Here is a 27,451-nt window from a genome sequence, read left to right on the forward strand (position 1 = left end):
AAGGGCCCGATGTACATGTTTTAATTCACTGGCCAGGTGTTGTTGGTCAGAAATGCCATGAGCTCTGTGGTATAGTGTTTTGATGAGATTTTTATTTTGAGACGGGTGGTGGTGGGAATCAGGTTTCAAGTAGGAATCTGTGTGGGTGGCTTTCCTGTAGACAGAATGTCCCAAGGATCCATCAGGTCTCCTCTCAAACAGAACATCTAAGAATGGTAGTTTGCCATCTTTCTCCACTTCCATGGTGAATCTGATGGATGGGTGTCTGGAATTGATGTGGTCCAGGAAATGGTTCAATGCTGGGAGGCCATGTGGCCAAATGACGAAAGTGTCATCAACATACCTCTTCTACAGGGAAGGACGCAGGGTGGACGTCTGGATGGCGTCTGATTCAAACTTTTCCATGAACATGTTGGCTATAACTGGTGACAAGGGGGAGCCCATAGGGGTACCCTCATTCTGTTTGTAGAAGGTACCATTCCAGGTAAAATAAGTGTTGGTGGTGCAATGCCTAACCAGCGCAGGTACATCCGAATTCAATCCATGTTGGAGCAAGTCTTAATTATTGTTAGGGTGTCAGGCACTGGGACTTGGTTAACAGAGATACCACCCCTGAAACCCAAGAATCGTCGGGCCAGGGCGGTGACGTCAGGCGCGCACCCGGAAGTTGACGATTGGCGCGAAGCCACGTGGGGGGGTTGCGGGCAGCAGCAGCAACAGCAGTAGCAGCAACAGCAGTAGCAACAACAGCAGTAGCAACAACAGCAGTAGCAGCAACAGCAGTAGCAGCAACAGCAGTAGAAGCAACAGCAGCAGCAACAGTAGCAGCAGCAGCAACAACAACAGCAACAACAGCAGCAGCAACAGCAGTAGCAGCAACAGTAGCAGCAGCAGCAACAACAGCAGTAGCAGCAGCAGCTGCAACAACAACAACAGCAACAACAACAGCAGTAGCAACAACAGCAGTAGCAACAACAGTAGCAGCAACAGCAGTAGCAACAACAACAGCAGTAGCAACAACAATAGCAGCACCAACAACAATAGCAGCAGCAACAACAATAGCAGCAATAACAACAGCAGTAGCTGCAGCAAGCGAGCAGCTGACGCTATTGTTCAGCATAATCGCGAACTGCGCTAGTTACACCTCGCGTCGTCGACATAATACAAAGTACAATAGTAATTGTACGCAATCCCAAGGGGGCGATTTACACCGCTCGCTTGCGAGGCGGAGGGGGGCACCGTTTTGGCAGTCGGAATAGCAAACATCGTCGCCTTTGCTTGCTGCTGTTGCTGCTGCTGTTGTTTTACACGTGCGGTGTCGTTGGTTCTGGTGAAATCATGCCGCCCGTGCGCGGTGTTCGTGGTAAGTCCAAGTCCTGTGCCGCGCGTGTTCTGCTTGGCGAGACGTAACCCCGATTGAGTAATTTGTGGTTTGTTTGCCGTGCGAGGTTGATGGTGATGATGGTGGTGGTGGAGCGACTTCCTGAGAATGACTTAAGTCTCACTCGTATGGTGGATGCGGAGCAATGACGACTACCATTTCACATTGGGGTGGTCGAGCGGGATTAATAAAAACGTCGTCAGGAGGATTTGTGGATCGGGCCCTGACCGTCGGTTCTGGACGACTACAGTCAAGCACACCACTGGAGGTTTTTTAAAAATTATTAATGTGCCATTCGTGCGTCGGGGTAGACCACGAGCAAGAACGTTGCACGAGGGAGAGATCCTCTCCGGTTGCAGTACCACGAGTGATCGACGCCACGGGCCGAGCCAAAACGAGTCGGCCTTCCTTGGAAAGCGCGGGAAACCAATACAGTGTGGTCCACATGTCTTGTGTCACCCCCACCCCCTCTACCATTTGATACTTTTGAACAGTTTATTTACAATTATACTCTTAGGTTTTTGTCGGTAAAGTCACGTAGGTAAAATATATATAAATAAATCAATCATTGCCCTGTGAGCTAAGAAGCTTTTGAATCAGGTTTCATCAACAAAACTGAAAAACTAAAATTCAAAACAACGTTTGCAACAGGTCGCATAAAAATGATGAATACAATAAATACAGCAATGAAAAAAGTCTACCAATTTAGAAAAGGTACAATACATTACTTAATTATAAATTAAATATGTAACTAAAATGAACATTAAGATTAGAGAAACATTGCACAATAGTGCATCTAGAATGAGGAATAAGAATCGAAAATATATTGCAAAACGAGGAACAGAAACGCCTTTGGTAAAATAGTCTTCCTGTGCAAACGACAAATTCAAACTAACACGAGTAATCAACAATCACCATGACATTGCACACATCACAACAGAACAGGAGCCATATACATAATAAAAACAACTTCGTATATCATCTACTTGCTTCAGCAGTGGCAGATTGGTAGGAATGCACTTGAAAGAAGTGATTTAAGATGATTGAGCGAAGGTGGTGACTAAATTAAGTTATGTGCTGATATTATTGCAGAGATTAGGGGCGGCCACTGAGAATGCCCATTTACCAAAACCTTGTTTTGTACCTGGGAACATTAAACAAAAACAATGATGAGCTCCTCAGGTTAGGTCTGACATCCCGTGCATCCCGTGATGTCAACAGATCCAACAAATATTCTGCCGAATTCGAACTAAGGACATTTTTAATAAACAGCCTGGTGAATAATTCTGCGATCATGGATGGATGTTAGGCCAGCCTCTCTATACAAGTCACAATGATGAGTTTTATAAGGCGACATCCAGAGCAAATCTTAGAGCCGAATGATATATTGATTGGGTTGAGCTTATTTAGCAATGAATTTGATGCAGACTGATTAACAATGTCACAGTAATCAAATAAAGGCAGTATAGTAGCCCTCACCAACTCAAGACGAAGTTTAGCTGGCAAACAATGTTTATGCCTATAAATAAATTCAGTTTTAAATTTTACTTTTTTCCCAGTATGATCAATATGATCTTGGAACAGTTTTGAATCTATTATGAGCCCAAGGTAATTCGTTATGTCTACCTGTTCAATAAGTTTGTTTTCAATGCTCTAAAACTTAACATAATTTTTTTTATGTAAGGTTTATCTAAAACAAATGCATATGCAAAGAGGATTTTGGGGGTGGGGGAGCGGTCACAAGACATCTTTACTGGACGTCTGTAGAAAAAGAGCTTTATAGCTCATCGGATTCCACCATAAAAATTGATCTGATCTGGACCACCCTGTACTGTGCCAACAGCGTGCCGTTGAAACCACACGAATCGGTGTTATTCCCCCCACCCACACCCCCCCCCCCCCAAAAGAATATAAATAATCACATTTGAGATTCTTAATTCCTTAAAATGCGAATTTTAAGTGAAGTCCGTTACCTTGCCTATAAGTTACGTTATCGCGATATTGCGTACGTTTTGAGTTACCGTATAACGGAGTGGCGGCTATTCTTTTGATGCGCACTCGTGCAGGTAGATATCAGAGAGGTCGTGCATGGTTGTATGTTGAACTTCTTTCGCACCGTACGTTGCCAAACGTGCTAATCGGAGTTACGGACACACTATAAACACAAAGCATTTCCAAAGAAATTCGTTTTCCTGAGAAAGCAGGTAGGGTGGTGATGACCTGTCAGGGACGCGTGTCCATACCTGTCAACCCCTTATCAGTGCCCTACCTTATTACAGACTAATTCAGGCATTATTGGTCACCACCGTGCCCTTATACACCTCAACGTTCATCCTACAAAGTCCTATCACAAAGGAGATACAAATAGAGAAAATAATTTCCCCGTATTGAAACTGATTTTCTGCCGTATGGACTTGAAAACGCAATTTCCCTGTTCAAGAATGCGTGCTAAACCGTATGGGTTGACAGCTATACGTGTTAGCAGCAGAGTGGCTCATTGTGCCACACGACAGACACCGCTGTCACCAGGTTTACGTTTGTATTGCGGCGAACGCCTGCAGGCCACCGTTTTAGATGAAAGGGTCGGTGGGTCACGTAGAGGTTTGTGTAGCCTTCACACCTGCTGGGCTTACCAGGTGGCTGTATAGCGGGTGGTATAGTAAACCCGTTTGTGAACGTGAGTGCTTTAGTATTGTGTTTTCATTTAAACTGGTTGTCTTCCACACGAAGAGAAACACTTTTTGGCCAAATGCAAATACCCACCTGATAACAGACGCTTGTGTTGCGCCTGAAACATCGTGATTTATTTTATTTTATACCTACGTGAATTTACCGAAAGAACCAAAGAGTAAGCCATCTGGAGTTCCTGAGGATGTGCTTTGTGTTTTTAAGGAACTACACTGGACCAACTTCCATATTTGACACTGCATGGGGAGGCCTCCAGCAGTGGATTTACAGGACTAAATAGAAAATGTTAGGGTTTAACATTTGCAGGCCTTTGTCGATAAGATCTCGAATGTCATGTCGGCCATGGATGCTTGACCATACCGCACCACGCTGGTCAATGCAGGGTTAGTGAAGTGGAGAACCAGGCCAATATATCACGTGTGCTTTACTTCGAGGGAACTCGGATACAAAAATAATATTAAACATCTCATCAGGAATTTAACTCAGGTTTCCAGATCCAGGGTGTAATACGCGAACCACTACGCAACCACTTGCACCCCAATTATATTATCTACACAACTTGTCCATTATTTCCCTCATCACTTGCTTTGAAGCAGAGGTCGCAACCGGGTACCCAATACCCGTACCCTACCCGATACCCGGCTACCCGTACCCGGCCAGGTACGGGTATCCGTTTGCGACCCAGGTGCGGCCGGGTACGGGTATGGGTAGGCCGTGAGTCACTGGTGAGTAACCGTTTGTCACTCATTTCGGGTAGGGTACGGGTATGGAACGGGTACCCGTACCCGGCCAGGTACGGGTACCCATTTGCGACCCTGGTGCGGCCGGGTACGGGTGCGGGTAAGGAATCAAAACCCGTTTGCGACCTCTGCTTTGAAGTTAGGATTTGAATGGACAAGGCATACGCCAGATGTGGGGATGCTGACCATGAGGTAACCCGGCCTGGAGGAGCTTTTGTTCGTTTCTCACGTCTCGTTTTGACACAGCCCCAAGTAAGGGTTCAAAGAAAGCCCCGGCTGGAAATGCATTGAACTGGGTTGGCCGCTGGTACTGGGAGGACGATGGGAAGAACTGGACTCCCTACTCGGACGAGCAAAATGAGATCATCTGCAACGCCTTCAGGTTTGTGGTACAGCAGCGGTCGTGGTGGCGAGTCCCAATTTATGAGGCAGGGTGGGGAGAATGATTCCTCATTGCACTGGCTGCTGACCCCATGCATTGCAATATTGCAATCAAAGCTGTGTGGTAGCCACCATTCTCAATTATATGAGTTTATTTCTCCAGATAAAAACTTGTAGCAATACAGTTACGATATAATTTGGATCCTTAAATGTGATTGCATCTCTCAATGCCAGACAGAAAATAGTGGGCATAGTTATTTTATTGAGACGGGCAGTCAGTCTTAGAGGAAACAAGGAAGGTCCTTTGTTTAGCTCTAATATAGGCAGGAAGTCGACAGCATGGATGGCTGGGGGAAAGGAGTTTCCAGATTGGGGTTCGCAGAGTAGAATGAGCGGTGATTAATATCGTATTTTTTTATTGTACATGGAAACCCCGATGAACAGTCCTGAGTTCAATTATGATTACAATTTCAACAGCAGAATTTGACATTAAATCACTGTTACAATTACATTGTGATTGAAATTACAGCATAATTACAATTATTTGACCAGACGTCAGCTGGTTAATATGTCTATGCCTTTATATGAATTACACGCTCAGTAGTGGGCCAAACAACATGTGCAATGCAGGGCGGTTTGAATCGATGTTGCGCACAGTTCATGCATTGTCAGACACTTTGTGATGCTGTCACAATGTATTTAACTTCATGAGACGAAAATAACCCATTGAAAATGAATGATTGATAAGCACATGGTGCGTTGTGTTGCCACTGTTGTCACAATAGGACGAGCAAGAAAACTGTCTCTATAAAGCTGGCCTCTGGCATTGCCTTCAAAGTTATTTTCGACAACATGGTACAGCAGAACAGCCAGTCTGCATTCAAGAGGCGGATCCGGCTTGCGTTGGAGGATGGAGATTTCTGTAAGCACTTGATTCTACAAATTCCTACCATCTTAAGTTCTCACCTGGTTAAACAAAAAAAAACTTAATCTTAAAAGCACCGCGACACTTGTGGTATTGGCTTTTGAACACACATTCCTATCGCGTGCATTTGCGGCCAACGCTTACCGCGTTTGAGCTTCGCAGTTTATCATCGTCGTGCCTCTTCGAAGCCCATCGTCCTCCCGTTGCCACCAAGGTTTCCCGCTGCCATCACCTTCTCTCCCTTTCGCTCCGCAGACGTGTGGGAGTGGGAGGCAGACGGCCCAACGTGGGTCGTGTACGATGCGCACAGCTGCGTGGAGCTGGAGGGCGCCCACCGTGCCAAGAGCGCGACGCTGGACTTGAGCACCGGTGGACACGCGTACCGGGTGGACCTGAACGCCCTGACGCAGACAAACGTGGCCACGGGCACCGTTCGTGTAGTTCGGCGGCAGCCAGGTTCGTTGCAAAACGTGGACCGGAGCCTTTATGCACTGGATTTGTTGGTTCTAGTTTTGTTCCAATCTCATCCAGGCTGTCCTTGCACTTGTGTGGTATTTTTTCACGAGCATTTATTTAGGGGTTCCCCCGGTGGCAGTTGTGCCTCTAGCACAAATTTAACTCATCATCGGCTTGTAAGGTGGCATGTTGCAATGAGGCTTCAATGAAATTCAGAGTAATTGATCAAATTTGACAATTTCCAGTGGTTCTCGTTAACACTTTGGGGTATTTACCAGACTTTGCCATTCACCCACAGTTACTCGACCATCCCTGACTGTTCTTTATGGCCCACCTCTTATCTAAGGGGTGTGCAGCCTGTTATGTGCACAGTCCGTATTGGAAATATCCTAGCTCCCCACAGGTCGAACGTGATGTCACAATTGCCTCCTGTTCACAGCAAACAGCTCGCCGATACGTTCGGCGTGTTTTCACTCATCCCTGATTCTCACGGGCTGATGAATACCGCATCGCGGGGCTGCAAATTGCAGACCTCTTGCTTGGTCTGTCTCAAAGTGCCGCGCCATAGTCGCTCTCCTCGCAAACCACACCGCTCGACACAGACCGACTTAAGTAAATAGATGCCACCCCTCCCCTTTTAACCAGAGGCCACCTCTCCGCTTAATATTTCTCCGCGTGCGCGACGCAGTCGGTAAAACAGATACAGATGCCAATCCGGGCGGGAGCCAGGGAGCCGAGGGCATCGAGGTCAAGCAGGAGGCAAAGCCGCAGGAGGCAAAGCCAAAGGAGGAGGAGAAGCAGCTGGAGCTGCCCAGCTCGACGGAGGGCGGAGGAGCTCCGGTTGGCGGCGCTCGCACTACGCGGAGCGGCGTCAAGCGCGGCCGCCAGCCGTCACAGCCACCGCTGGAGTCCATAGGTCTGGGCAACGGTGACGAGGAGTCAGACGCTCCACCCAGCAGGAAGCCGCGCTCGGGCAGGAAATCCGTGAAATCGGAACCCAAAGCTGCCCCGGAAACGAGCGAGGGGCAAAGCGACACTACTGTTTCCAGTGAAGGTGAATGGTCGTTAGTTCATTGTAAAAATGCCAGTGTCAGATCCTTCCTCTTTTTCCAAAATGTAATTTTTGAACGCATGAGACAACTAGAACAAAAACAAAGGTACACTGTACAGGTGTACAGCATTGCTGCTAGGCGATTTATTCCAAATCAATAGTTGGAATCGAATATGTTTCCCAGTGGGACGATTGTAACTGCCAGTATTTCCTATGATATCTTGGCAAAGTGTGCAATATCGCGGTGATGCTTGGAAATTGCCACTAAAATACCATTATTTTGAATGGACATCAAGGAATTGCCATTCAAATGGATGAGGTTTTTATGTATGATTTTTAAGCTGGCAAAGAATCCCCTTCATGGAAATAGCGGTTCCTGCTGTGAACAGCAATTGTTTAAAGTCGTAGGATCGTCCAATAAAATTCCATTAATACATTTTCAAATAATTGGGATCATAGTAGCGATTGCAAGGATTCCAAGGATCGCCACTAGATGGCAAACTAATCCCATGAGAATCCAATTCAGTTGAATGGATAGTGTAGCATGGAGATCACCCATAGCAGGATAGCGATTACTACAGAAATCACCTGGATTGACCAGATTTGCTGATTTAATACGTCGGATTAACGACCAATGTTATGATTCATAATTTTTTTTGGGTCAGATCGCGTGAGTGCGATGTCAGTGTTGTGTCATAGAGCCTGTTTCGCTCAACACAGCCAAATAAATAAAGTTGTCATGTGAACAAAGGTGCCAGCTTTTTATTGCTTCAACAGACCGGTATGTTGATCGGTGGTTTAACAATCAGGTACATCGTTTCTCTGGTAATTACACGCAGCATCATTAGACAATTGCCAATGTTACAACACCTGTAGTAAAAATGTCCTTTGATTCACACACACATATGAGCATGAAGTGGCAGGAAGTAATACCTGGAGGTTAATGTGTTCATTAATTTATAATACATTACAGTCAATTACGATAAACAATTTTGTTAATTTTGAAGCATTGTTGATAATGTCACAATGTCGGTAATGACGATGCTGATGGCCGTTGCTGCCAGCAGTGGTGAAGACGATCGTGATGAACGGGAGGGCTCCCGTGGACTCGGAGTGCAAGGCAAAGCTGGGCAAGGTGAGACAAACACCTCCATTTCACCGACATCCGCTTACAGCCAGTGCCTCTCGTCGAATATTTCACACGCTGAGGTCAAACAAAAAAAAAAACTCGGCCTCGCTCAGCATCCCACGTGTGCTCAAGTCCTAGGTAACTTGAGACAAAAAAAAAGAATGTAAAAATATGATCAGAGTTTTGTTTGAGGCAGAGTTGGTGGGTCACACAGATTGCATTTATGTTTCGACTCCCAAAATGTGTGAGTCGTGATGTGGCTGGCAGATGGCGGCACAGCAAGTCGGTTCCTGGAACCCCTCCGGGATTATTAGAGATGGCAGTAGAGTTGCGGACCCTTGAACCTCTCTGAGCAGAGCTTTAGTTATCACCCCCCTTGTGTGCATCGTGAGTTTCGTGCGAGCACTCTGGATTCGTTTTGCATGCCAAACGCTCATCCATGGAAATTGTCCATATATGCCAATGCGGGGCCCTGCTGAAAAGAAACCTCTCGCTGAGGCATTCTCAGGTTGATGAAGTCCATCCATTTTATTATATCTGTATTAAAGTGGACAATAAATCAAAACGGTACCGCGTTTTGTGACGGCGATGTTTAATCTGTCTCAGGCGCACGTGTACAGTGAGGGGAACAACGTTTACGACGTCATGCTGAACCAGGTGAGGCCCTCGCTCATTAGCTCCTGCTTTCACCCAACAATCTAGTCAACTGGCAGGTGGGTGAGGCAGTACAACAAGTAGGGTTATGATATACTATCCCAGAACAATGTATGTGCCTTGCTCCCTTCTATTAGTGGGCTTGCTCTGGACTTTGAAGTTCACTTCTACATGAACAAAAAAGGAAATTAAATCCAAGCAAAACCTTCCTGTGCATAGATCACTATGCCCTGTAATTTCCTTTTATCACATTGGTAATGATTGGTTATTGCTCATGGCATTGGTATGAGAGGCCATACATTGCTCATATGACTCGGTTAAGTTGAATCTATTGCTGGTTTGCCTTGCTGTGAAATATTAAGCTTAACGGGCCATTGGTTCATATATTAAACATGAGAAAGCTTTAGTCCTATAACAAATCTTCTAATAAATCATTTCTATGCACATTATTTCACATGTCATAATTCACCTCCCCTGCACCCACCCCCAATTCGATACATTTTCACGAATTGGGGTGACGGTTGTATTGTGGTGTAATTTCTTCTGTCTCGTATGTACTATATCGTCTGCCTCTTTGGTTCCATTAGACTAGAGGTAACGTTTGCACTTAACTCGCATTCATCGTAGATACTCGGCTATTATTTTATTGTTTAGGTGCATGCATCATTAGTATAATAATGTTTTTTTTAACCAAACTAATTGATGACGCGTCGCATGCCTAACAGCCAACCTGTACGACCACTTGCCGCGAGTGCGCGTGACGCGCCTTGCACGTAGCATGGCACGTAATAATAAATAAATTCATTTGCATGCAGACAAATGTCGGACTCAACAACAACAAGTTCTACCTGATTCAGCTGCTGAAGGACAATGACATGAAGAGCTTCAGTGTGTGGATGCGCTGGGGGAGAGGTGAGCAGCTGCTCTTACCGCTGTCCTGCTCGACGTTCTGCGTCACGCCTCGCTTTCGTCTTTGTGCAGTCGCTGTTATGGTGGGAGTGGTAGTGGTAGCGGCTAGGTTGACTCAGCCTCAAAATGAGTACCTGGTGCGATGTGTAAACATCGTCACTGGGGAGACAGAGGCAGCCGGGTATGGTGCGGGCCACCCACCCCCTCGTGTGCCGTGCCTGCCTTCATAGGTGCTCGCTAACAGCACTTGCCCCTACAGTCTGGTTCAGGCTATACGGGCATATTTGTCTTCTTTGAGTGGTGGTGCGCTTGAAACCTAGGCACCTGAGTTTCATTCCCGACCGTGGTGAACATCAGTGGCGAGTGATATCTGAACAGGTCGTGGGCCCCTGCTCAAACCAGCACTGACCAGCATTGTGAAGTATGGTTACACAATCCCTGTGTATCGTATGCCAGTGGGAGGCCTTCATTCAGCAGTGGACTGACAAAGGGCTGTAAATGATGATTTAGTTCATCGGAGTGCATCGCACCTTACGTTGCAAATTCATCCGCACACACCCGCCTGCATTGCGAGGCCCATCACGATGTTGACTTTCAAACTGCAGGCAGCGCAGTTAAGTGGTGGTCACTTTGTCGTGTAACAATTCTCATCTGCTTGGGTTCCATTCTCAAGCCGTGCACATCGAAAAAATGAAATCGCTACCGCTTGTTTTTCATCGGTCGCGCCTCGGTCAACTCTGCCCTGAAAACACGAGCTCGTTGCGTACGATCCGTGAGATCGAGCACTGATTACGGGTGAATGATGATGATGATGGCAGATGGCCTTGCTGATCTCATCGTCACCAACTTCAACGGGACATCGGCTAAACGGGGCTTTGACTTACGACTCGGCGAGGCTGCGAGTGCGATGCCTGCTCTGTCGCCTTCACCCTTGGTGTTTGCGTGCGCGCGTGCCTTGCAGTCGGAAGGGTCGGAATGAATTCCTTGAAGAACTGCAGTAACCTGTTGGGCGCCCAGGAACTGTTTGAGGATAAGTACGTGGGGAGCACGCACGCCACAACTTTCTTTGATATTTTAAACATCTATAAATACTATATGGATTTTTTCCCATTCGGTAGAGTTTACTATTTTTTACGTTTGAGTATTAATGTGACGACGGTGCTTTTGAGTGTGCAGATTTGTGCCGTAAAGGCGCCACCACGTGTGTAAGCAAACGTAAAATTTACTTGACTCACTCAACACGCTCGCTAATCCCTCGCGCTCATGCGCACACACACGCTGCCCTCGCCTGGCGTTGGAGTCGCGTTAAGAGTTGCGTTGCCGGTGCACGTTCAGGACCCTGTGGCCAAAACGAGGTTTCTAATACCGCCTTCCTCTTCTCCGCATATGACTGACCCATATCTCCATCTGTAAAGTAATTCCAATCGCACCTCACTTTAAAAATAAATAAACGGCTTTTTCGTTCCTGGAGTGCGCATCGCGATTTTTCAGAGGCATTTACACACTCTTTAAGTCAACATTGTAGTTGTATCTACATGATGAAAACTGCTTGTGTTTGGTTGTATGTCTTCGTTTAATGTACGGATAGGCACAGGATATGCGCAGAGGACCAAACACCACGGTTATGTTTAACACGTAGGCTTTCGCAACCAATATTATTCACAATAAAGGTTTTTGGGTTAGATTGCGTAAGTATAAATGTGTCATCATGGGACCTCCTCACCCCGAGCTCTCATTACTCTGACAGTGCATTGTCTTTGTGCTGTACGCCTTTTGGCGTCCTCTGGTCTAACACCGTTTGAGACGAGGCTCAAAATAAAGCTGTCTCTGGTGTGGACCAATCAGTTTCAAAGACAATGCATCTATTATCAAAGTATGTTTTTTTTTTGCATTTTGACAATAAGTATTGTGGTTAATGCAGACTTGATTCCTTGTAAAAGGTTTCAATTTGGTGTTGTAACAACTTAACACCTGTTTTGTTGCCAGATAAAAGGGGAAAAACCTATTATAAATTTGGCATTAAACCCGCCACCCCCTGACACAGCCATTTAGTAAGGTTTGTCACGTAAACAAAATATGCCAATTCGTTGCTAGTACAGCACACCGGTGTGTTGGAGAGCAAATCCACAACATTTACAATCTGAGTACTGGTCCAATGTTGCTGTTGGTTGGTGTCTTGTCTTGAGACAAATAATCTGTATTTCCCACGGAGCTGTACGTTTGATAACGTACCACAAACAGATTTTTTTTCCTGCAGTAATTGGTGTCCAAGCTGACACAAACTCGCTACATGTGAGGACCCAGTTTATTTGCAGCAGGTAGCTGAAATCCAGATTTGAACCCTGGATCTCACCTTTGTGCCAGCTCAGTACTTTGACCCCTAAGCCACTGAGGCCAGTTTGTATTTCTGCTTTCTCGATGCTTTTATTGCCAGAAATCTCAAGAGTTGTATAATGGGACAGGACACTTAATCTGCTGTGAAATATAAAATGTGTACATAATAACAGATGAACGTTAAATACGAACCTCTTGTTTGCACGCAGATTTTTCCAAAAGACAAAAAACGAGTGGAGCCAAAGAAGTTCATTCCAGAAGGTGCCCGGAAAATACGACATTGTACCCATTGACTACAGCACCGACGCCATGGTAAGATTCCACAATGGTAAAATGCTTGTGATGATAAAGGCGCTTGCTCGTGCCACTGCCGGCTGAACGGCTTCCATTAGAGGGCGCTCTGGAGGAGGAGAACCTCTCTAAGGAGTATTTGGCCTAATCTTCCGCACTGGGCAGACATCTTGGAAGAGGGGTGGGGGAGTACCCACACTTTACCGCACCGCACACAAAACCTCAGAATCAGAATATTTATCCTGCAGTAATCCAATGAGCTGTAAAGCTATTTTTCACAAACGTCCAGTATGGTTGCCGATTGACTGCTGTATCCATTTCTACTGCTGGGTGTAAACAGGTGGGGGGGGATTTCAGAAACGTATTATGGCTGCCACAAGTACCGTGCGGGAAACATCACAGCACGGCAGCATCCCGCTTACGGTGGTGTCAAATATTGTGATTCGTATTTGATGTTTGGGTCAGATCGCCCGTGTGAGTAAAATGTGGTGTTGTGCATTCTCCTCCACCCGATAGCCAATGAATAGAGTTGTCACGTGATGATTAGAGTTGTCACGTGATGTACAAACGTGCTAATGTATTCTTACTGCTTCAGCAGCAACGCCAGTGTTGCTGGAGAGCGATCTCACGACACTTTACATTTAGGTAGTACGAGGTTTTGCTCATAATTACAACTAGCATTAATATCAGACCTTCGCCAGAAGAAAATATACATTACTGCCATTAGTAAGGATGTATGTTGAACTACTTTCGCACCGTACGTAGCCAACCGCGCGAATCGGAGGTGCGGGCGAAGGACAACAAACTAAACCGTTCTAAAGAAATTCGTTTTCAATCAAGTCGCGTGTTTTTATACTACCAGACTCGTAACACTACTTTCATGTCGAATTGAGCCTTCGCTCGCCTGTCTGTGCGATGAGAATCGCTCCAGTGACGTGCATGTCAACCAAGCAAAGTTCCTTTACGTACGAGGATGACCGCTTAAATTTGTGAACAAGACGAAATAAATCATAAGACTTGAGCGCTGGGCTTTTCCGTTCTCTCCCTGTCGAGCAGCAGACGAGCGAGACGGACGGGGCCCAGAAGCCGCCGCCACTGCAGAAGCAGTCGCTCCTGGACCTCCGCGTGCAGAACCTGCTGGAGCTGATCTGCAATGTGCGCGCGATGGAGGAGACCATCTTGGAGATGAAGTTTGACGCCAAGAAGGCCCCGCTCGGTACGCGGGTGCCACGCGGGGCGGACGGGGCGGACGGGGAGGACAGCGGCGGACGAGATGTCTCTGCCCCGGGCAGATAACTTTCGCAAACGTCGGCGAACGTTTGTTATCTAAATAAAATTTAAGCCGAAATCACGTTCCAAGCTCAAGTGGATGTAAAATAGCGGCCATCTATCTCTTCACAGGGCCAGGAGAAGAATATCCATATTCTCCTGGTCGGGAGCCAGACCTTTTCACCGGTGGTACTCATTTTATCTTCCAAGGAGGGATGGAGGGTTCACTGGAACTTGGACTGATGCTGCCTTGTGAAAGTCGAGCGCTCCGCTAACGGCACCACTGGGCCTGGTTTGACTTATGTAAATCTCGACACTAATGCAAATTTCAATCAATTGAAGGTGATATTTGTTGAGATGTTTTCCTCGGATATACATCGTGCCGGAGCCTCTGAGCAAGTACCGTTGAGAGTCTGTTTAAATCTGGGCTATTACACTCGTTTTAGCAATGTTTTGTCAAAATAGAAAAACTTTGAAGGATATAACCCAGTCACCGATGGCTATATATACCCTAATTGAGTTTCAGAATGTTACTGGACTTAGCCGAGACCTGACTTTCAGCCGCTCTCTTCACAGCATGCACGAGCGTCATCGAGCATTAGCTGAGTGGCCGAGCGGCCGAGCGAAGAGAATTGAGAAGGCAATTGTGTGTTGACATCGTCCTGGTCAGTTACATGACGTGATATCAGCCTCGATTGACTGTGGGAGTTCCGGAAAACGGCGTGTCGCCAAGTCTCGCTATAATTACGATTGTGCAGATGTGATGCAGTTTGCGATGGTGAGCAGCATCCCGTTGTTGTACTTCACTTCTGTTATCCCGCACCTTCTCTCCATGCACTGACCTGGGTGGTGAAGTATGGTTAAAGCAAACCCCAACAACACACAGGCGGTAGCAGCAGCAGTGTGTTCCGCAGACAGAGCTTGGCGGAGGAGGGACGCGTGCGCTTGTTGCTTGCAGGCAAGGTGACGAAGGCGCAGATCAAGGCCGGCTACGAGTCGCTCAAGAAGGTCGAGAGCTGCCTCAAGAGGAACGTGTTCGGCCGCGAGATGGTGGACGCCTGCAGCGAGTTCTACACGCGCATCCCACACGACTTCGGGTGCTCCCCTCGCAACTGGTCGCTCCTCACCCACTCACCGATTACACTGGTCAACAACAAAAAAAGCTTTTTTTTCTGGCCTGGACTTTTGCAGCTGCTTTAGACTAATTTCAGGGTGTTGATTCCAAATCTGATCTCAGATTTGCTCTATCACATCTCATTTTTATGCTATCGGCATACCCCATTTTCATTGATTTTACCCGAAATTAACTCTGTAACTTATGATTGCAAGTTGGTGCGAGTCAGTGACTGCTTTAGTGTTAAAATATGGTGCTGTATTTTTAGGATAGTGTGTTTATAATATCATTTTATGTAGATATCCACAATTATTTAATATTTTTCTTCTGCAGTTCTTATTGAAAATGCAATATTTGATTTCTGATGTGATAGACAAAAACTGATGCCAGATTTGGAATCAGCACCCCAAAATTACCTTAAAACCGTTGGAATACCTTATGCCAGAAAAAAGTGTGTTGACCAATGTCATCAGACCCACCCGCCCCTTGCAACCAAACCTGCTCCTCGCACTCACCACTCCTCACGCTCACTGCCCCCTCGCAATCAATGCTCCTCGTACTAATCCACTCATCGCCGCTCCTCACTCACTGCTCCTCACGCTCACTGCCCCCTCGCAATCGATGCACCCACCGCTCCTTGCAATCAACCGCTCCTCGTGCTCACCACTCGCGCTCATTGCCCGCTCACAATCACCGCTCCACACTCCCACGTCTCCCCCCAATCACTCCTCACACCCACCGCTTCTCATCACTCCTCGCACTCTCCGCTCCTTCCACTGCTCCCTACCACTCCTCACGCTCACCATTCCTCACCTGCTCCTCAGACCCACTGCTCCTTACTGCTCCTCACATCCACCGCTCGCTGCAAAGGCCTTTCGCAGTTTAACTTCGTGCTGTGTGTGAACATCAGTAGTGGGAAGACAAAGGCGGCTAATTTTGTGTGGCGCTGACATCGCTCACGTCTCGTGTGCCATGCCGGCCTTGATGAGTGTCCAGTAAAATCGCTCACCCCAACAGTCCGTAAAGGCTTCACGGGGAGTCTTGCCTTTGTGTAACGAGTGTGTGTGTGTGCGCTTGAGTGAGTGGCTGTGAGAGTGGATGTGGTTATGAAATCTCGAGTCTGTGTTTCACCCGACCCTTCACCTCTCTCACTCTGCAGCATGAAAACCCCTCCACTCATTCGCACTGAGAAGGAACTGAAGGAGAAAATTCAGCTTCTGGAGGTGAGTGGCGGCATGCGTATTATTATGCTTGTTTAACCAGGTGTCTCATGACTCTTTATTTCACGATGGTCCTGCAAAGTTTTTGCAGAAGCGGATGATGCTTTATTTGCATATTCCAATTGCGTGATTTGCGGGTAGTTTTTTTTTTATTGGGTCAATTTGGACCATTATTGCCAACACACGGTGGACTACTCTTGCAAATTACGTCATGGGACTTCTAACCCCAACTGTGAAGCGGGGCGGCGTGCCGTGTTTTTATGGTCAATACACCCGCAGTATTAATCAGGGCGGCTGCGTTTTCTCAACACGCGTTTTGAGGCCACAAAATTGTTGTGCATTTGTGTGTTTCTGTCTCTCTTTGCCTGTGTCTGTCTCTTTCTCTGTCCCTCTCCATGTCTCCCGGTGTTTCTGTCCATCTCTTGTTTTTACCTGAGTGTGTTTTTTTTGTTTTCCTTTCTCTGTATTTCAAATATATGTTTCTCTCCGTGTCTCTGAATATGCCAATCTGCTCCTGTCTGCTGTGCAGTTTTCTGTCTTTGTCTCCATGTCTCTGCATATGATCCTTATGGCGGTACCCCAGGGTACCAAATAATACAAAATGGCCGAGGCAATTAAATATTTTATTTCTGGGACACTATTTTTTTTCCAGGGGTGTACTTAACTCCACGACTGGGGTACCAATCAATCCGAAATCAGTGCTACGACGCGATGTCGAAACGCAAAACATCGGCATAAAAAAAAATCCGTTATCAAAAAATTCTACTTTGAATAGTGCATCGTGCACAGCTCGTCGAGATGAGTCGATTGCCGCATCGCCGACCATCAACAGAAAATTACTGCATCACGGACATTATGCGAGAGCCGGGGTACTGCGATAAGGTTCATATCTCTGTATCTCTCTGTCTCCCTATCATTTTCCACATCGCTCCTTCTGTTTTTTTCTATATATAGATCTTTCTGTTTGTGCGTGTCTCCTCTCTGTGATGCTGTCTTTGTATCTAGGGCCCGTTTTTTCCCCTTGCCTGCACAGAATCCCACTGAGTGTTGAGACGACCCCGATGACGATGATGACAACTATTTAATCCGCACTGTACACGTGTAGGCAACACGCATCCTGCCTCGTCAGAGTAGTCTCCCCGATGATGAGGTGGAGAGGGTTTATTTATTCGGTTCGGCAAGCGGACTTAAGAGCTCCCTGCCCGCGTCGACGACCGCAGGTGCTGAGCGACATCGAAATCGCGATCAAGTTCATCAGGTCCGCGGAGCAGACGGAGCACAGGCTGGACCAGTGCTACCAGGAGCTGCATTGCAAGATGACTCCTCTGGAGAGAGACCACGCCGACTTTAAGGTGAGGCTCGAGAGAGAGAGAGGGCAGCCGGGCAGATATTTGAGACGTGCAACAGCTATTATTATAGTTTTTAACAGACAACTCTGCGTGCTTGGAATTACCGTTGAGAGAAATAAGAGGGCGTCAGAGTGGCGCTCGGTGGCAACAATTGTGGCTCTCGACAAGAAGGGCCTGGGTTCGATTCTTGACCTGGGCACCTTTCTGTGTGGAGTTTGTATGTTCTCCCCCCCCCCGGTTCTGCATGGATTATCCCTGGGTTCTCCAGTTTCATCCCTTAGCTAAAAACAAACAACGTAATTGTTTCCTCCCATGAGTCATCGGACTCGGTATGACTTTCGTGGGTAAGTAAATACTTGTTGTTCTAAGCAATGGCGGAGCCAGGATTTTGAGGTAGGGGGGGCAACCCCGCCAGCAATGAAAAATGATAGGAGTTGTTAGTAAGTAAGGACTTGTCCCTTGCTTTTTATTCGACGCGTGTGCGGCGATGGCGCAGTCATCGATCGAGGGTCGAATTCGAACCGTGTGTGATCGGCATCGTGCTCGATGAAGGCCTTCATGGAAGTCGTGTGCTGTTTACGCAACTGCACACAATTCTGAGTCCCTTATAACTGCATTGCCATTACTTAATGCCAATTATGGACTCAGACTATTGTTCTATCACCTCAGAGTCCCTGGCACATAATAATATGCTACACAGTGGCAGTGGGGGTCGCAAAATGCCGATTTATTACTAATAAACCCCAATGATCCGATCGAAATGAGCGATTTGGATCGGATCATTGGGGGGGGGGCACGTGCCTACCCAACCTCCCACTGGCTCCGCCAGTGGTTCTATGGAGGAGAACGTGGATTAGAGACGTGATATTGACCGTTAAGAAAAAATAAGTGCGTGGTTTTACCACGTGATGGTCGCTGTCCGTCGCACGGCAGCCTCTGCTCACCCGATGTACGATCGCCCCCCCTCGTCTCCCCCAAACACCCCCCACCCCCCACCCCCCAACCCCACGCCACCGCAGATGATAGAGCGGTACATGACGTCGACTCACGCCAGCACTCACAACGAGTACTCGCTCAGCATCCTCGACGCCTTCGTGGTGGAGAAGGAGGGAGAGGCGGAGAAATTCCTCGCCGACTACGGGAACCGGTCAGTTCGCACGCCTCAAGCGCTCGCGGGTTGTTTGGTTTCTCGGCGAACAATTCAAGTCGATTGACATGAATTCTCACGCGGTGCACTCGTCGAATCGGGCACCTCCAGAATTGTGTGGTTTTTTTACGGGTTATGCAAATTGTATGCTAATGTGCTCTTCATGCCAGGAGTGGGCATCATTTTCCCACCAAGGGCCAATAGGACTTTTAAACACCTTCGAGGCAGGCCACACATTACCACACACGTCAATGACTTCAGTCTCAGCAGTGACCTGGCGTGCTAAACTAAGAAATATGCTGTGCAGTGCCGCCAGGTTAACGATATTCGGATTCCTCTAGTCTAAATAAAGATTCTGATATTCCCCTCTAGTACCCGATTAGTGCGGCTAAGTTGCTTGCTAGTGGAGATAAATATGATTTGCAAGTTGTTTCAACGCACGTCATTTTCATCCCCATGGGTCTTGGGTTTTCCAGCCCTGCTTTAGGCCAATGGAATAATTGAGACATAACAATTGAGGTTTCACAAAATAAGACCCTAAAGTTAATGGTTTCTTGAATTAAATCATGACCCCAAATTAATCCACTTCATAGAATCGTGGCAGGGATTGGGGTTGGTGGTGAGAATTGCAGCATTCCTGCTCTTTTGGGGTTAAAGGGCTGGATTTACAGGGGCAAACGCTCAACATTCGCACAAGGCTTCTGTTTCCGAAAAGCGGTTGGGTAATCCGGGTGATCTGCCCGACTCAGTGGCCTCGGTGTGGTTTTGAGCCCACTCTAGGCCCTGGAGGTGCGAAACGCATTTATACTGTGGTGGTTCCTACTGCTGTCACGTCCAGCTGTGCCCTGACTCCTTGGTGTCGTGGCCACGTTTCTGTTTTGGAAGAGCAATCTATTCCTCAAATGCAATGTTTATTTACTCAAGGTCAGGTGGCTTAAAATGATGAATCGTAATTCGAATGTCGATCGCCCAGTGGCTTTATCTGACTTTTCTCTACAAGTTGGTAATGGTACATTCCATGCAGCTTCCCAGGATGACGTGTCTGATGGAAGCCCAGCTCTGGTTCATTATTATTCAGATTATCATCTTCACCACACGTTGCTTCCACATTCACATTATCGCTCGGATTTTTTTTTTTTACGCAGCATGCTGCTGTGGCATGGGTCGCGTCTCTCCAACTGGGCCGGCATCCTGAGCCAGGGCCTTAAAATCGCTCCGCCAGAAGCTCCTGTCACTGGCTACATGGTGAGTGGCTCTGCCTTCCTTTTTGTCCCACCCTGTCTATCGTCGGTGACACTTAAAAGTTGGAAATGCTCTGTTTGACACTTTCCAATGGAGGTTAAAGTGTTCATGCACTAGCCTTGCCCATCTGTCTGTAATGCGGGTGCACAATAACTCTCGTACAGAAGTTAAATATAAACAGCACTTTAGTATAAACCTTTGCTGCTAGAGAAAAGCGGCCACATTCATCAAAGTCACCAGTGTGTTGACAACAGGAGTGCATGACTCTGGTCCTCACGGGCACTTGGTGTCTTCCTGTTTCCATTCCAACTGAGCTCTCCGTTACTGAATCGAACCCTTGATTGAAATATTAATTTGCTCAATGAGACCCTTTTTTATTCGTTTTAAATGTTAAAGTAGTTGGAGATTCCAAGTTATATATGACACCGACAGATTTGCAGCCCTTGAAGTCACGAAGTTGTACAGCTCTTTACAAGTTCCACGTGTATGTTGAAATTCTTTCCCACCAAACGTAGCCAACCGTGCTAATCGGAGGTGCGGGGGAAGGACGACACCCGACTATATTCAACAACCTTTGTCGCTAGTTTGTTATCCTTCTCCCGCACCTCCAATGTCATGTGTGTGTGGTTCCATTTGTCGTGTGTGTGTCGGACTTTCCCAGTTTGGGAAGGGCATATACTTTGCAGACATGTGCTCAAAAAGCGCCAACTACTGCTACACAACGCAGAAGAAGAACGTGGGCCTGGTGCTGCTCTCTGAGGTGAGCGTCGCAACGGGCAACCATATCTCACTGCACCAGATTGAATTAAATGATGACGTCACCCTACTGCTGCTCGATTTAAGACCGGAAGCAACAGGATAGCTTCACCATTCTTGCCCGATGAAGCTGATTGTAATTATCAGCGAAACGTCGTACTCAAATTTTAAAATGCTGTTGATTCTCTCTTCAACACACCGGTGGGCTAAAGAAGTGAATTATTTTGTCCTTTGAAAAACGTGACACATGTTTTACTGTTTGGCCGTGTCGGGTGGTGGAGGGTTATGACACATTTATAAATAACGCGATCTGACCCAAAAACCTATATTATGAATATCTCGCTTGACCATGTACGGGCCTTGCTCAATCCACTGCTGGATGAGGTCCCTCCCCACGCCTTGCGGGTCGTGCAGGTTATTTGACAATATTCGTTATGCTATGTCGGTGTAGGTTTGGCCAGAAAAGCCTCACCGAGTTTCAAGACCCGTGTAAGAATTTCCTGAATTGGAATGTTGGAGCAGTTCCATTCATGAGTGCTCGGCATGTGGGAGGAAACTGGAATAGCTGGACAAAACCCAGCACACACACTCGGAGGAATACACTCAAAGGTTGCAAATCTATGTGATGCACTAACCATTGCCTGCAGTGTGCTAGATTACAGGCACCCGTACCACTACTCCTGGCACCTTCTACTTAATGTCTCAGTGTGTTTCAGTCCAAGATCCTTGTTTTTACGTGTGTGCATACAGAAGTAGTGGTTAGTGCGCTGCGTTACGATCTCCTTTGTCGCGTGTGCCTGCGTCACGTTCCGAAGTTGAGCAAAATTTGATGAGTGACTTTCAAATTGCGTGCTTGGGTATGAATCCACTTAGCAACATCGCCCCCTCCTGGCAGCATAATCCTCTCTTGCAGGCCGGTTGCTGCATTCAATTTGTGCTGCATAACGACAGCTGCCATTGGGTGGGGGGTGGGGCTCCCCCTTGGCTAGGCTGCCCACATCAAGGTGGTAACTGCTGTGTAAATGAAGTGAGGATGATGATGATAATGATGATGATGTTCCGTCAGGTTGCCCTCGGCAAGTGTGCCGAGCTGTTGGCGGCTAACGATCAGGCAGACAAGCTCCCCAAGGGGAAGCACTCCACCAAGGGGCTGGGGAAAGTCGCTCCGGACCCCAGCAACAGCGTCAAGATGTAAGAGTGCCACCTTCCCGAGTGACCAGAGAACTAGGCAGCCGTGAAAGGCCGGATCGAAAATGTTTCTCCTGCCGCCGGTGGGAATACTTGATGGGTTGTCTCGGTTTAGACGTTTGATGTTTGGGTGTTTGTGCTGAAACGTAGAATTGTTAAAATGTGCTTATTTTTGGCTTTTCCACCTGGTGAAATCGCACAAATCCAGGCAAGCCAGTCTTTAAGTAATCCGAGCTTCTTTGAGAAAGACATTTTAAGAGAGAAAGTTATTATTTTGTGGATCTTGAGCTGTTCGTGTAGTTATTGAAAAACAAAAAAAAACGTGATAAATACGGTGAGGCACTCCGTCATAGCACTCGTGATGTCACTGCGTTGCTGTTGCATTAAAATGTATAGGATTGACATCACAGTGGCATCACTATCGCCTGCTCGTGAAATTGCCATTGTGTGGTTACGGATTTTCCTAAAACGTCACTGCAGCAATCTCGTTGCAGCACCGTGGCAACAAACCATAAAGTCTGATATATTTTTATTCTTGCAAATGATGTGAAGCCATGTTGGGGAGGCCAAGACACACAGCCTGGGGTACATTGCAATTGTGCTGTCGCTCGGCAGAGAGCACAATCGGGACACGATTGTCAGCAACTACTTACAGAAAAAGTTAAAACAAGAAAGCTGATTTGAGCGCCGCTTGCCGTGGGTGCGTGGGTGCGTGCAGAGATGGCGGCGACGTGACGGTGCCGATCGGACCCTCCACAGAGACCAATGTCACCAACCCCAGCGGCTTCACCCTCAACTACAACGAGTACGTGGTGTACCGGCCCGAGCAGGTGCGCATGCGCTACCTCCTCAAGGTTAGCTTCGACTACAAACCCATGTGGTGACGACGAGGGGCCAAGCGGCAAGACTGCGTCGACCCCCGGCGGTGCGTGCAGCAGGAGAGCGCCGAGGATTGTGGGAGATTTTGTCGAGTAGGCGCAGTGATGTGGCCGAGCCGTAGCGTGTTGGCCAATCGCTTGTAGCGGTTCACGGTTCGAACCGGGCAGGCTGCCCTGGTTAATAATGCAATACAACGTGCCGTCTGCCTCACATTGGACGTTCCAAAGGTCCCGTGACGTCGCTCGAAACGAGTAGGCCGTTGTGTTGCCAGCGTCACGGTCCAAATTTTCCAAATAAAAAAAATGTACTCGCAAATTATCTAATTGGGATCACACGTAGCAGTCATCACCCCCTACTGGCAGCCTCCTGCTCATTTGCAGGCTGGTGCCAAGTCACCTGCTGCACTGGGACATCTGCCACTGGGGGTGCCTTTGAATTTTTTAGAGGCTCTTGAAGTTCGAGGCATTGAAGCAACGCCATGTAAATGAACAGATTATTATAATCCATTTTCTGCGAGTCATCACGCCTTCTTGATAGCCCTGTGCAATAAAGGCACGGATACCAAATGTATTAACGATTCGATTATTTGAGCTGGGTGGGATGGGAAGGTGCAGCCAGTAAGCACTCAAGCTCGCATTGCCACCTATCTTGATTGTTTCCCAAACATCCTCTCTTTGAGGAAGGTCGCTGTCCTGGGAAATCTGTAAATATTTCCAGGAAGAAAAAAAATCCTGTTTTTGTTGTTGTGTATCGTCGATGCTATTATGTGTAAGTTCTACCCGCTGATGGTATTGTGAGCAGATTTATATTTCCAGATTTTGTACCTCAGAGGTGGCAACCCCTACGCTCGAGTGAGTAACAGAGGTGGCGGCATTACAAGTGAGCCAGCGATCGCATAAAGAATGTTGTTTTAATTTCACGCTTGTTTGGCGAGAAAAGCCTTGCCGAGTCTCGAGACTTTTTCAGTAGGATCCAGCCAAGTCTTTCACATTTGAGGATGATGTTGCAATGTTTAATCCAAAATGTAGGGATTTGCAGTTAATTTTTTGAGCCTTCTCGGTTACGTTTGTGTGTTTTGTTACCTCTCGTTGACCCTTGTGTTTAAACTGAATCCGATGCCTTGCTACCTCCGCCAATGCCAAGGTCCCATTCTAGCGGAGCGGCTGTTTACCCTCATCGGCACGCTTGTCTCATCACACTCGCCCGTGTTGCAGAGGTCGCAACCGGGTACCCGATACCCGTACCCTACCCGATACCTGGCTACCCGTACCCGGCCAGGTACGGGTACGGGTACCCGTTTGCGACCCTGGTGCGGCCGAGTACGGGTACGGTTAGGCCGTGAGTCACTGGTGAGTCACCGTTTGTCACTCATTTCGGGTAGGGTACAGGTAGGGAACGGGTACCCGTACCCGGCCGGGTGCGGGTACGGGTACCCATTTGCGACCCTGGTGCGGCCGGGTACGGGTAAGGAATCAAAACCCGTTTGCGACCTCTGCCGTGTTGTCTCCGGCTCTTCTGTCGCATTTCTTTTCCGACTTGGGAATTCCCTCCCGCAATTGATTTTCACAAATTCCTGATGCATAGCCTTTTTTGTCAATTGAAGGAACGTATTACGGTAATTTTATCTGCCACGCTTGTCGGTCGTTTTGTTGCCTCTGACTAAATCACCCGCATTGCGTCCAACCTCGTCAGATTTCGGAAGCTTCGCAGATTTAAGCCTGGATAACGCTTGGATGAACGAGCTCGGTGCAGCAGAGGGCAGAAATCTAATGTTGTACTGGTACTCTATGCTCCCATTCTATGCGCCATCACTGACCAGCGTGGTGAAGTATGGTCAAATAACCCCCACAGCCCCGGCACAGCGTGAGTAGGCCCTCATCGTGCAGGAAAGGCCTGTGCGTGTACTGTCAGGTGCTCTCTGTTGCTGACCACATTTCATTACACACCTTTGGGTTTGTGCTTAGCAACTGATAACGGAGGCATTTTTTTTCCCCCAGCACCTCATCCACCACCAAAGTTCACAATTTAATTTTTTGTTAAACTGCTCCTAAGCAAGTTCCTGCACCTTCTTGGTTCTTTCAGTAAAGTCACGTAGAACGGGAAAAAAAATTAAAAACATAAAAAACATAATAAAATACAAATATTGTAAAAAAAAAGTATGTTTTATTTTTATTCTTTTATTATTTCCCTTTTACGTAACTTTACCGAAAGAACCAAGAAGATGAATCCCTGCAGTCACGAAAGCTTTAAATCGAAATTTAAGTTCCCGCACGTTGCGAGAGCGCTCGTTTGCGTTTGTTTTGCGACTCTTTCACTGGGGCCTTGGCATGCGATTGTTTGAAACGTATTTGAAAACTGAAAAGAAACGTACTTCCTCTTATCCCGTGACGACAATGTGCTTTGTAATCGATGTGTTTGGTAGGTTTATGCGTTTCTCGCAGGATGCGGTCTTACGCAGGTTGTCGTTTAGTTATTGCCTTCAATAAATCTGCTACGAGACAACACTTTCGACCTTCTCACGCCTTGTTTTTTGAAGTGAGTACACCCCCATGATTACGAACGCATCCAACTGTGGTACAACGAGGTACCAGTGGGAAACAATATAACCAGTAGATTCTGACTTACCTACATCGCACCGTTTGAGGATTATTACTCAGTATTTGGAGGTTTATCCGGAACATCCAGAATGCTCCTACATGGCATCTGACATTGAATTGTCACAAATCTGGGTCTTTGATTCAAGAATCTAACTTTGTTTTTTTTTCTCTCTCTCTAATTTGTAATTGCATTCGCTATTATTAGATTTCATTGTAACACTTGCACGCAACTTCTCGAACTTGTCATTGATTTTCCTGTATACAATTCGATACATATAAAATGTAAAGGTGCTCATCTTCTTGGTTCTTTCGGTAAAGTCACGTAGAAGGAAAGTAATAAAATAATAAAAATAAAACATAATAAAATAATTCCCACGACGTTTCGGCCACAATGCAAGCAGCCGTCTTCAGGTGGAGAACAGGTCTGTCAAGTAGACAGCGTCCTGTTCTCCACCTGAAGACGGCTGCTTGCGTTGTGGCCGAAACGTCGTGAGAATTTTTATTATTTTATTACTTCCCTTCTACGTGACTTTACCGAAAGAACCAAGAAGATGAATCCCTGCAGTCACGAAAGCTTTAAATCGAAATGTAAAGGTGCTGTCCTGCAATTGCTCGCTCACACCACTGCTGGCGGAAGGACCTCCACTGGAACGGAGCTCGAGAGAACCTCTCGAGGGTATTTGGCCTACTCTTCCAGGAAGGTGTGGGAGAACCCACGTTTTAGCCTACCACACCCCACGGCCTGCCGATCGACTAATCGGTGAATCCATTTACAATGCTGGGTGGGGTAGGGGATTTAAGAAACTGGCACCGTTATTTGAAAATAAATTAAATCATGACGTTTCGATTGCAACACAAGTGCCCGTCATCTGTATCTGTTCCACCTGATGACAGTCGCTTGTTGCGATCGAAACGTGATTTATTTTTTTACCTACGTGACTTTACGAAAAAACCAAAGAGTATGGATCCCTGCAGTCACGAAAACTTCAAATCAAGATTGAACCGTTATTTTAATTCGTACCAGGGGATCGAACCAGTGTGACCTCTGCATTTAAAGTCCAGCGTGCAGCCCGGCAATTGCTTGGCTCGTGCCACTGCTTCACGGAATGGCCTCGGCGAGAGAAAGCGTCGAGAGAGGCCCTCTAGAAGGTATTTGGCCTACTCTTCCACGCTGGCCAGACGTCTTGGAAGAGCTGGGAGTAGTCGCCACACTTCACCCCACCACCACCACTTGACGTGCCGATAGGTGGCGGCGTGGTCGCATGGGGCCACAGCTGAGCCACTGCTGCTTCCCAAACAATGCTCAACTTTCACTAAGAAAAAAAACCAAAGATCCCCCCCCTCCGTATAGCCTTCACAGAATGTTGGGGGCAAGTGCTGTTAACGAGCACCTATGAAGACCGGCACGGCACACAAAGGGGTGGGGGGAGGCCAACACCACCCCCGGCCGCCTTTGTCTTCCCAGTGGCGACGTTTACACCGCACCAGATACTCATTTTAGGCTGAGTCGACCTAGGAAAGGCCCAGGAACGGTTCAGATAATCGTCACCGGTGTTGGCCGTGAGCGGCAATCGAGCCCGGGTCGCCGGGTTCGTAGCGCAGCGCGCTAACCGCTCGCTACCTGCAACGTTTGTGCCAAATGTGTCACGCAGCATTTACGCACTTGAATTCCCTGCCAGTAACGCTAATCTCAACACACGTGGCTATGATGAGTCTGTGGGTTGGTATCGCAATGATCCATCATGAGATGG

The 27,451-nt window shown here is 47.3% G+C and overlaps 1 protein-coding gene across 1 annotated transcript; it reads left to right on the forward strand.

The window, feature by feature from the left end:
• Positions 1–674: 674 nt before the first annotated feature.
• Positions 675–25,607, forward strand: PARP2 (poly(ADP-ribose) polymerase 2). The gene is made up of 19 exons (XM_078868604.1): positions 675–1,363; positions 5,056–5,191; positions 5,976–6,112; positions 6,371–6,571; positions 7,260–7,625; positions 8,690–8,757; positions 9,358–9,408; positions 10,221–10,317; positions 11,276–11,348; positions 12,858–12,960; positions 13,996–14,155; positions 15,167–15,305; positions 16,482–16,545; positions 17,763–17,894; positions 18,911–19,038; positions 20,184–20,283; positions 20,942–21,040; positions 22,103–22,227; positions 22,943–25,607. Exons 1-19 carry the CDS (start codon positions 1,339–1,341, stop codon positions 23,106–23,108), a joined length of 2,370 nt encoding a protein of 789 aa, XP_078724730.1. The 5' UTR covers positions 675–1,338; the 3' UTR covers positions 23,109–25,607.
• Positions 25,608–27,451: the final 1,844 nt, after the last annotated feature.

This window comes from Lampetra fluviatilis, chromosome 26 (assembly GCF_964198595.1).
Source record: "Lampetra fluviatilis chromosome 26, kcLamFluv1.1, whole genome shotgun sequence".
NCBI classification, from domain to species: Eukaryota; Metazoa; Chordata; class Hyperoartia; order Petromyzontiformes; family Petromyzontidae; genus Lampetra; species Lampetra fluviatilis.